The sequence below is a fragment of the Schistocerca americana genome, chromosome 1 (assembly GCF_021461395.2).
Source record: "Schistocerca americana isolate TAMUIC-IGC-003095 chromosome 1, iqSchAmer2.1, whole genome shotgun sequence".
Lineage (NCBI taxonomy): Eukaryota > Metazoa > Arthropoda > Insecta > Orthoptera > Acrididae > Schistocerca > Schistocerca americana.
Window position 1 is genome coordinate 1,157,915,542 of NC_060119.1, and position 12,579 is coordinate 1,157,928,120.

The 12,579-nt window shown below is 39.1% G+C and overlaps 1 protein-coding gene across 1 annotated transcript in view; it reads right to left on the reverse strand.

Moving 5' to 3' along the window:
• Nucleotides 1-12,579, reverse strand: part of LOC124597664 — a 307,295-nt gene that overhangs the window by 19,008 nt on the left and 275,708 nt on the right. Inside the window, exon 15 of the mRNA XM_047135951.1 lies at nucleotides 5,827-5,949. Coding sequence (XP_046991907.1) covers nucleotides 5,827-5,949 — 123 coding nt within the window. The remainder of the gene's footprint in view (nucleotides 1-5,826; nucleotides 5,950-12,579) is intronic.

Here is a 12,579-nt window from a genome sequence, read left to right on the forward strand (position 1 = left end):
ACTCACTCATACTTGTTGATAACTATATGAATGTGGTAGAGAACTTTAAATTGGAAAGATATAGTCCACAAAAGACAGTTGCTATGTAAAGTTATCAAAACAATCGGACAGATCCATGTTCTTGAAACCAATCACAGAAGGTAAACTGAGGAAAACTACACAAAAACTGATGTCCAAGAAATCAGCTGGTGATAAGGAAATATCAAATCATATAATAAAGCAAGTAAGTGAGCAAATAATCTCACCATTGCTGGACGCAGAAAACAGCTCTTTCAGTGATGGAATTTTTCCAGAAAAATTGAAGATATGCAGGGTTGTACAAGAATCCAGCAACTAAAGGTCAGTTTCACTGATATCAGATTTCTCAACAATCCCAGAAATGCTTACGCATAATAGATTAGTTGATTATCTGGACAGATATAGCATTCTTATAGCATCATAGCATGGTTTCAGAAAGAGTACGTCTATGCAATTAGTGACTGCCAGTCCAATGGAATATATTATACAGTCTTAAGATGAAACAAACTGTATCTACAATTTTTATGGAGCTCTCCAAAGCATTCAGCACTAGTAACCATGAAATACTGACAAGAAATTGTAAAACTATAGTATTCGAGGGCAAACATGTGAGTGAATAGACTTGTACTTAAGCAACAAGAAACAATATGTATCAACAGGGAATGCATATCAGTCAGAAACCAAAGCCATCAAATATGGAGCAGTGCATTTTGAACCTGTTTGGGATGGGAAGTGTTATTATCTTGTAGCCTTATTCCAAAGGGAACAGTAATACAAACTCTGATATATCATGCACACGATCCAAAGTCTCATTCCCTAGAGTGTATATATGAGGTGTAATCTATTCTTTACATACATGTTACAAATCTTGTATGAACAAATTTCAAGAGTTCTTGCACATAAAATTACTTAGCCGTCCCTATATGTGAATAACAGAGACGAATGTGCCGATGAAAATAAAACACTGATGGAAGAAATTTAGGAATTCACACAACGTTTCCTATCACACCAGTCACATTGTACAAGAAATAAACCTGGGAACCAGAAATTTTGTCACCGTATCTGCTACTAGGGAAGTCATGTTCTGTAATATTTTCAATACAGTCTTTAATCTCTCTCTTCACTCTCTTATAAGTGATACTTGCATGAAATGTGACATCTACAAGATGAAAACTGAGCAGCGGACACTTATGATGAGTAGACTAGTTGGGAATGTGAATGAGAGTTACATTAATGAAAGGCTGATAGTGGGCAGATGGAACTGCAACAGGATTCTGAAGCAGAGAAGAGTGCAGATGCAGATGTGATTCTTATTGCATTTGATTTGATGAAATATACCCAATGACTGATACTAATGACTTGTATTTGTTACTAAAACAGGCAGATGTGAATATAATGACTAAGTATCCACAACCTGTTCCCTAACCAAGCCATCATGCATATGTGGAGAGAATGCAATGCAGCTAGAGAACCACAATGCTTGCTACACCATATTAAAATGACAAAAGAAAGGGGCATATTTCATACTCAGGTCAGTATATTGTTCAAAATCGAAACATCAAACAAGCTTTATTTTGTCTATATATAGTTGGAGTCACAAAAGATGGTTGTCAAGTTTAAGTGTGTTCTGCACACCTAAGTCACACATTCTCTGACAGCCAGTGATGGTTCAGTAGTGTTCCGAGTGCTCTGCTGTGAATGTCATAGCCAGTGTGAGCATTAACCTGATTATGTCAAATTATTTAGTGAATTTTCATTCCATTTGTTGGAGTTGTCATGACTGACACTGGTGGTAAGTGACAATTTTACGTATTCAAGCAAGAGTTGCAACTTGCTGGATATACACCTCCCTCAAGTGCAGAGCATGTGTATGCGTATCCCAAACCCATCGCTTGGAGAGTGTGTGTGTGAAATCTTATGGGACCTAACTGTGAAGGTCACCAGTCCCTAAGCTACACACTACTTAAACAAAATTATCCTAAGGAGAAACACACACCCCATGCCCAATGGAGGGCTCAAACCTCCACCGGGACCAGCTGCACAACGTAGAAGGTATTGGCGCCCACAACCAATTATACATTGAGCTGTCAAACTACATACCATGCTGGACAGCAACAACATCATGAGGAAACTACACTGCCTGAATTTACATCAACGGCCAGGGCAGGTAACCGGAATGTTAATGGCCACAAGGCAGAAGATTCCGCTGGTGCACTTCAATTCAAAATAACCAAGTACAGTTAAACTCCACCGGAAGGTGGCTAAAATTGCCAACTTGAAAGCACACGTTGTTGCTCGCAGGAATGTCCCAACGCCCCACTACAAAATTCAAACGACACAATGTGAACAGTCGTGACTTGCTGGTAGATTAAGTCAAAACTCAACTATCGTGCCTAGGATCGGTGAGCCACAGACCTTGTAGCAATAGGAACAGCACCACACACTTCAATCATGCGTGGACACCGTCATCGAACTTGGCCAAACTACGCGTTGCGGAGATTACCTCGCTGCTCCATGCCAACCGACCGACCCCCGTCGCTTGAAACCAACAATAATGCAATCCCCATCTGTGCCTTGACCTGCATGAACTGTCAATGTTCAAGAACTGGACTACAATTGCTCATCCAGACTTCATACTAGAAGAAGTCAGTCGCAAGTTCCTAGTCCATGGATATTCATAATTACCATGAAGGCTTTGGTGTCAGAGACAAATAAGACATTTTTCAACACACACCTTCCGATTTCGATATGTGCATGGAGGGGGAGACATGCATTTACTATCACAACCATGACAATGAAAACATGAAGATGCAATGAAATTTATATAAAAGAAAAAACAAGCTATGGCCCCAAACAATGTATTACAAGTATTCCAACAAACAAAATGTTACATTTAATGAAGTTAATTTTGCAAAGGGTGGTTCAAAAATTGCTTTGGCCTTCGATTTATAGTATCCTAATGGACACACTAGTACCAATATGAAGAAACAAGACTGAATTCCATTTCTGGAGTTTGTACCCCCCCCTGCCCCTCCCAAATCTATCAATCCAATTACTGTAACATGGCTACATCTGCAAATCAGTTTGCTAATATCAATCCTCATAGTTACTGTATTAATGCTCATCTCTGGCAACACTGTCTCTTCATCAAACATTCTGAATGCAAGTTGTACTGTACTAATTTGCCAAAAATGTAGTGGACCAACCAATATTTCAGTTTTCACTTTTTGTTACCCATATACAATTATTTTTTATGTAACAAATATTATGCATACCAAACTCATATCTATCAATGGAAAATCCACGATGGAATATAACAACATTATGAAAAGGAAAGTTGCTACTCACCATATAGCAGAGATGCTGAGTCACAGATAGGCACAACAAAAAGACTGTCACAAATAAGCTTTTGGCCAGACACATACGATGCGGCAGCGCGGCTCTTTCCGTCCCTTTATGACGTACCTGCACCTACCTGTGAACATTGTCTCAGTAGATCATCAGTAGGAAAGCCAAGCGAAACCTACTGTACTTTGACGTGAACCAGGCTGCAACTGAAGTCACTAATCTACGTTTCGGGAGAAAGTTTTCACACGAAATGAAAGGTTGAAAATTTTGTCCTCAATTAATATACTCTGAAACTTAGGTGAACAAGTATCGCTGCCAAGCCCGTGCTAGTCTTAACACAGTCACTCACAATCCCTTTCACTCACGTTAGCAAGTTTATGGTGTTGCATTTCCCAAAAACATAATAGCTACAAAAATACTGAGTGTTTTTTATTGATAATGCTCGCCAAATATTAAGTCTGTCGGTACCAAATGCAGTCACAGTTTTAGCCACCGACCTGCTCAATACACCACGCAGAATATATGTCTTATCTCGTCACAAAATTCACTTAAAAATTCCCAAATTTCTACACGCCCATCGGAATAATTTGCCGTCACTTTACAACACTTTTGATGTATGAAACACTGCTAACTCCAGCAACTTACCATTTCCATCGTAACTACTACTACACACGTCCAATCTGTTTCATGGCTAGGCTCCCACACTTCTCTAGAATACTCTGTCTTCTCTACCAGCAGAGAAAGGCGCGCAAAGAATATTGCTTTACCATTGGTCAGTTTACTCAACAGCCAATAACACAACAACATTCTCCCGCGTCAATCCACGCTTTGCATCCATAACCAATTGCAAAATAGTAAACCTCACGATTGCACTTTTTACCGACGTAATTATCTAAGATGCTGAAGTTTTGCTTATGCATAAAGTTATTTGCTATTGTTATTTATACCTGAATTAACTTTCCCTTTACGATAAACTTACTTTACAAATCTATTCTAAAAAAATCCCCTTTGTCCATATCCATACTTCTTTGAAATGTTCTTACACTAAATCCTACTACATAACTCATTAACAATTATATTCATATTAACCTTAAACCACACTCACGCATCATTCATACTGCTAAAACACATTTATAACATTTTACATACACAAAAAGACATAATAACACTTCATGAAAACACTAGAACAGTTTATGAAAAACATTCTATTACTTTAGTGCACTCTTGTGGGCACAATCGAAACTAAAATCACAGTCCCCCTATCCAATATTGTCCTCTATCTGCTGATACATAAACTACATGCGTGTCCAGTCTCACGTCACCATCTGTCACTATCCAGCTCTGAGACACATCTCCCACTTAACCGCCTCCAAGGCAGGATCGTTATACGGCGCTATGCCTCAACAACTGCAGTCTCTGGCAGAGACTGCAGTCATATGCGTGTGTGTGTGTGTGTGTGTGTGTGTGTGTGTGCGTGTGTGTATTTGACAAAGGCTTTGCTGGTCGAAAGCTTATTTGTGACAGTCTTCTTCTTGTGCCTATCTGCGACTCAGCTTCACCAATATATGGTGAGTAGCCACTTTCCATTTCACAATATTGTTAAACTCCTATCTATGTATAGCAAAATAAAACGCACAGAACGTCTTTTTCTAGTCATAGTATGAAGGCTTTCACGACCGGATGACATATCTTCTGGTAAACCTTCCGGGATGTAAGGTCATGGTCCATGAAACGTTAGGAGCTGAAGAGTTTCATGGACCACGACCTTACATCCCGGAAGGTTTACCAGAAGATATGTCTTTTTCTAGTGCCAAGAACTTTCCAATGCTACTTCCTCAAAACATTTTGCTTACAGTTACGTCCCTAGTGCACTGAAAGTGTGTTATACATATTCCCCTATCACCCTCTAAAAGGCAACACAGCACCCTGCTGTCCACATTGCAGGACACCCATTGTGATTGGTAGTTGTAGTGACGGAATTATCACCTCTAAAACCCCTATCACCCTCTAAAAAGCAACACAGCACCCTGCTGTCCACATTACAGGACACCCACTGTGATTGGTAGTTGTAGTGATGCAATTATCACCTCTAAAAAATAAATGACTCTTCTCCACTTTATCAAAGGAGTGCACCATTTTGTTTGGCTCCTCTAATCCCTCGTATGTTTGGTTGAGCAGCTACCCCCTGACCTTCAGCATCTTTACTAAACAGCCATGCAAGAAGATAATGGATATTACATTCACAGATGACATCGAAGATATATCCTTAATTATTTACAGTAGAACTTTGATTATTTATGAGAGTACCAGTGATGCACTTTAAAAAGCGAACATCTTTGAAAACTTCTTAAACTTATTTACATGCAAATCAAAACATCTTTAAAGATGTAAAATTAGTGTCTGCGTGTGTGTGTGTGTGTGTGTGTGTGTGTGTGTGTGTGTGTAATAAAAATATACTACCTTTAGTAATGATATAAGATGTGCGGCCTCTTCAGAGCACCAAAGGGAAGTTAAGTGACCCGACAACTTCATGGCTATGACACATTTTTTTCTGTCAGTACTTCTAAGCTGCTTTTTCAGATCCTATTAGAACAAAAATATTTGCTTTAAAAGATTATTAATGTTTTTCCTCTAAATAAACCGAAATTAATCTCCTGTATTAATTAACATAATAATAATGTTTGGAAAGAGAGGGTGGAGGGGGGAATGCAATAGAAAGGGGAAGGGAGTGAGAAATGTTCCCTATTTACCCAAAGTAAAATATTTCTTTATTTTGGTATGAAATCACGAACATGTGCATATGACAGCAAAAGTTTGATATTCAGAACACAAAATGATTTTAATTTCTCTAATCAGTATAGGTCTGACAAAAGACTATGTATCATTTAGTGACAACTGTCTTGCAATAAATATAGACAACAACAGAAAAACGATTTGACTTCTTAACATTTCCTGTCATATTAAATCATTATGTTCTTCTCAGGTCTGCAGCCACATCATATAGCTGTAACGATGCAATAGTCCAGTGGCCTATCCTGCTACCATCTTCAGGTGAGAGAGCTATTTGCTATACCTCGCTATAAATAATTCCTGCTATGAATGGCGGCCCTTTTTCTTGCAACAGAGAAACAAAGTGCTGGCAAGAGAAATTGTAGCTGCTGCCCGATAGCGTAAATTGAAGGTACAATGTCCAAAAGTGAAGGTACAGTGTCTAAGTATTGAAAGATGACAGACATGGTGAGCTGCTATGACTATATGCCTCTGTCAGTTGAGTCAAAGACCACTGTTTTTCAGTTTAAGATAAAATAAGATCCCACATTTTACTTAGAGGATAGTCAGCAGTGTGACCTTATTTCATTCTTTCGTCTAAGAAACGAGCTGTACATGCAGAAATAGATAAAATGGTTGCATTGGGGGGGGGGGGGGGGGGGGTGATATAACATAGCAACACTGAATATGATAGTCCTCTCATTATTGTAAATAAGAAAGACTAGAGGCATGGGAGTGGTGACTGATGCATGAGCTTTAATTAAGATGCCACTTGCCCTTCTACCACCTCGAACACATGATATTTTAAAAATAAGTGTGAGAGAACATATAAACTGCGCGACACAAGTTTGTGTGTGTGCAGGCTGGAAAGGAGTCATGAGTACAAGGTAGATCCAATGGTCGAACGGCATCGACAAGTGTTTGCCGCTTGCACCATGGAAGCCGTATTGAAAGAACAAGAAGTAATTATGAAGTATTCTTTGCTGTTTTAGTGACTGTGATTATTGTTAAAGAAAAAAATGAAGAATTGATTATAGACTTTTAAGTAATTCACTTATTGGACTTGAGAGAAGTTGGACATGTTCATAATTGCTGGTGGTTATTAAGCCAACTATATTGTAAATGTCTTCTAATCAAGTCTAACACAAGACGAATCGGCTGACTTGTAAACATTCGAATATTGATTTGAGAAATGGTGAATATGTGATTTATGGAAATTGAAATATACCAAGACTGAACTAAAAGTATTCTTCGAGTACTAAGTTATTTCAAAAGGAGAGAGAAAATAATAAATTACTGTTCACCAGCAGTATTCTTCAGAGAAGAAGATCAGCTGTGCATACCAAGCAAGTCAACCTATGGGAGAGAGGTGTGAATTTTGCAATTTAATTTCACATCGCTTAGAGTTGTCTAGAGCGTTAGGATGTGGTGACCAGTGAAAAAGATTCAAAAAAATGGTAATTTTGAGAGGAAATCAATGCAAAAGATAAGGTGTGTTGCCATAGCAACCAGGTATAATAAGACAAGAGATCTGTTTCGCGTAATTGGATTGAGTCCAAAAATTAAATAAAAATTTTTGTGAACACAACACAGTGAAAGACGTACGAAAGTACTAATGTTAAAAGAACGGAAAGAAGACCTTGACGTATTAGGCTAAGAAGAGATACGACGAGAATAATTCAACTAAGCAGATCTGGTGTGGGGAGTATCCAGGTCTCACACGCATCACGGCGACGCAGACGCGGAGACAACATCCGACACCACTGGCACCAGTTGCTGCTAACCGGTGCTGATACTACAGCTGCACACCGATAAATTCTAAATTGGAAGCTCGCAGTGAGATTTTAAATAAAAACCTACACTTAATAAATTCAATGAATTCTTAATTAAAGGCTCAGAATGAAACTTTAAATATTCAAATGACAAATATAGGTTTGTTGAACATCAGAATAGACGATCAAAGCAAAGAATCTAGTAATCAATCCGAAAGCATGGTTGCTTTGGAAACTGAATTTGACACCAAATGTAATAACGTAGAATCAAAATGTATTGAAAACTTAGAATCTTTAAAAGATGTGTACAATAATGTAAGACAAGGTTTAAGTACTTCGAAAGACAGTGTAGGTCAGTCTAAGGAATTAATGCCGAATGCTCAATCACAAATTACAGGTGTCAGTACACGAGTTGTCAGTACACAAGTAAATAATGTAGAACAGAATTTCAAAGAGAATATATCCAACTTTGATATTATAAATGTATGTAGCTTGGCAGAACCGTTTCAAGAAGTGATAGATCAAAGAGTTGCCGTCAGAGTAACCTCCGGAAACGTTTAGACTATTGCTTCTTCCAAACTTAATAATACCAGCAGATTTTAACTATTTTTGTGTTACCGAGTGAAGTGGTGATCATTTTACTGTGGGGAGATTTTCACACAAAATTTAACGAGAAGTATTGGTCTGCACTTGCTCAAGTGAAGTTAATATCCGATCCAGGAGATCCATGCAGAGTCATCCGTTCCCCCAGGGACATTAACGTTCTGTGTTAACGGGTGGAGTGATGACTGTTGGACGCCGAGTTGTTTTCGGTGTTTCTTCCACAATAGTTTTCCTGCACTGAATTCCCTTCAAATCTTAAACTATTCTGTAGTCTATTACTGAATTCTTAAACTATCCTATAATTTTAGTATTTAGCAAACTGGATATGACCATAACGTAAAGACTGCATAACAGAACCACAGATAAAAAGTGATCTCTAGACATGAAATGAAATGAGTAGAATATAATATTTATGGATAATGTAATATAATGTGATGAACAGAACAACTATTTTATCATAGAGTATAATTTTCTATTTTGTATAGAATATTTTATACCTTTTATGAGATACAATATTGACGGGACGGTTTGTATCAGTTTTGAAAGGAAAGGGTAGTGTAGATAAAAGCATGATTTTCACCAACAGATAAGCCATGGCAAATACTAAACACACAACACACCTTCAGACAACCCCCGCAAACAAGTGTGCCTGATTCTCCACCATCTGCCTTTTCCATAGGGTTGCTAAGATTTACTTTGGGGACCTCAAGGGTGAAGGTGATAATGTCCAATCTGTAGGAGATGATTTAACAATGTAACTCCTCCGGCTTCTCACTCAAGTACCAGCGAGGTAGGGCTCCTGGGGAAGGGGGGGTGGGACAGGTGTCCTGTCTTTGGGGCTATCTTCTTAATCTTCTTCACTCTTAGCAACCATTTCTCTCTTTTCCTTTCTTACTTCTCTTTTGAGTACCTATCTATTTTTCCCGCTTTCCATATTCATCTACTTGTATCGCAGAAGTTCTTCCTGGTTTCAGTAGTTACATACCAGGTGATCAAAAAGTCAGTATAAATTTGAAAACTGAATAAATCAAGGAAAAATGTAGATAGAGAGGTACAAATAGACACACTTGCTTGGAATGACATAGGGTTACCAAAAAAATACAAAAGTTCAAAAAATTTGTCTGACAGATGGAGCTTCATCTGATCAGAATAGCAATAATTAACATAACAAAGTAAGACAAAGCAAAGATGATATTCTTTACAGGAAATGCTCAATATGTCCACCATCATTACTCAAAAATAGCTGTAGTCGAGGAATAATGTTGTTGTACGTTCCAGCAGGTGTTCATCAGCGAGGCTGGGGATGATGCGATTCTGTAACATATTGGCGTACATCTCACCCATCATGGTAGCAGTTCCAAAACGAGAATCACGTATTTCCTCGAAGAAAAAAGGCCCGATAACGGTAGATGTGGTAAATCCAACCCATACTGTGACTTTCTCGTCGTGCAATGGAGTTTCCACGACAGTTCTAGGATTTTCGGTACCCCAAATTCTGCAGTTGTGGGCATTGACAGACCCTCGGAGCGTGAAATGAACTTCGTCGGTCCACAACACGTTACTCAACCAATCGTCATCTTCCGCCATCGTTTGAAATGCCCACACTGCAAATGCCCTCCGCTACACTAAATCGCCAGGCAACAGTTCATGATGCCGATGGATTTCGTACGGATAGCATTGCAGGTTACACCTCAGTGCTAACCAAACAGTAGTGTATGGGATGCCAGTGCGACGTGCAACTACACGAATGCTGACTTCCCCGTGCATAGATGAACCCGCTACAGTCTCCATGTCTTCCTGAACTGTCGCAGCAGCATTATGCCTTGTGCTCGGTTGGCCACTATGGGATCTATTGTCTAAACAACCCGTGGCTTCGAAATTCAAAATCATTCTCACCGCAGCTGCATTTGTCAACGGACCTTTACCCATTCGAATCCCCTAGAATCATAACGCTGAACCAGCACATTCCCCATTCTGATAATACAGCCTCACTAAAAGCGCCTTTTCAGGTAACGTCAACATCCTGTGACTGCTCGCGCATCTGATTCTCTCTCTCATTACAGCTCCATTTATTAAACCCCATGTCATTCAAAGCATGTGTGTCAATTTTTACCTCTCTATCTACACTATTCCGTGGTTTATTAAGTTTTCAAATTTATTCTGACTTTTTGATCACCTGTAAAACTAAAAGGATTCCACGCCGAGTATATAAGAAGAAAGCATGAGTAATGAAGGAGAATGCAAGCCATTGTTGTTGTTGTTGTGGTCTTCAGTCCTGAGACTGGTTTGATGCAGCTCTCCATGCTACTCTATCCTGTGCAAGCTTTTTCATCTCCCAGTACCTACTGCAACCTACATCCTTCTGAATCTGCTTAGTGTATTCATCTCTTGGTCTCCCTCTACGATTTTTACCCTCCACGCTGCCCTCCAATACTAAATTGGTGATCCCTTGATGCCTCAGAACATGTCCTACCAACCGATCCCTTCTTCTGGTCAAGTTGTGCCACAAACTTCTCTTCTCCCCAATCCTATTCAATACTTCCTCATTAGTTATGTGATCTACCCATCTAATCTTCAGCATTCTTCTGTAGCACCACATTTCGAAAGCTTCTATTCTCTTCTTGTCCAAACTATTTATCGTCCATGTTTCACTTCCATACATGGCTACACTCCATACGAATACTTTCAGAAATGACTTCCTGACACTTAAATCAATACTGGATGTTAACAAATTTCTCTTCTTCAAAAACGCTTTCCTTGCCATTGCCAGCCTACATTTTATATCCTCTCTACTTCGACCATCATCAGTTATTTTGCTCCCCAAATAGCAAAACTCCTTTACTACTTTAAGTGCCTCATTTCCTAATCTAATTCCCTCAGCATCACCTGACTTAATTAGACTACATTCCATTATCCTTGTTTTGCTTTTGTTGATGTTCATCTTATATCCTCCTTTCAAGACACTGTCCATTCCATTCAACTGCTCTTCCAAGTCCTTTGCTGTCTCTGACAGAATTACAATGTCATCGGCGAACCTCAAAGTTTTTATTTCTTCTCCATGAATTTTAATACCTACTCCGAATTTTTCTTTTGTTTCCTTTACTGCTTGCTCAATATACAGATTGAACAACATCGGGGAGAGGCTACAACCCTGTCTTACTCCCTTCCCAACCACTGCTTCCCTTTCATGTCTCTCGACTCTTATAACTGCCATCTGGTTTCTGTACAAATTGTAAATAGCCTTTCGCTCCCTGTATTTTACCCCTGCCACCTTTAGAATTTGAAAGAGAGTATTCCAGTCAACATTGTCAAAAGCTTTCTCTAAGTCTACAAATGCTAGAAACGTAGGTTTGCCTTTCCTTAATCTTTCTTCTAAGATAAGTCGTAAGGTCAGTATTGCCTCACGTGTTCCAGTGTTTCTACGGAATCCAAACTGATCTTCCCCGAGGTTGGCTTCTACTAGTTTTTCCATTCGTCTGTAAAGAATTCGTGTTAGTATTTTGCAGCTGTGACTTATTAAACTGATAGTTCGGTAATTTTCACATCTGTCAACACCTGCTTTCTTTGGGATTGGAATTATTATATTCTTCTTGAAGTCTGAGGGAATTTCGCCTGTTTCATACATCTTGCTCACCAGATGGTAGAGTTTTGTCAGGACTGGCTCTCCCATGGCCGTCAGTAGTTCCAATGGAATATTGTCTACTCCGGGGGCCTTGTTTTGACTCAGGTCTTTCAGTGCTCTGTCAAACTCTTCACGCAGTATCGTATCTCCCATTTCATCTTCATCTACATCCTCTTCCATTTCCATAATATTGTCCTCAAGTACATTGCCCTTGTATAGACCCTCTATATACTCCTTCCACCTTTCTGCTTTCCCTTCTTTGCTTAGAACTGGGTTTCCATCTGAGCTCTTGATATTTATACAAGTCGTTCTCTTATCTCCAAAGGTCTCTTTAATTTTCCTGTAGGCGGTATCTATCTTACCCCTAGTGAGATAGGCCTCTACATCCTTACATTTGTCCTCTAGCCATCCCTGCTTAGCCATTTTGCACTTCCTGTCGATCTCATT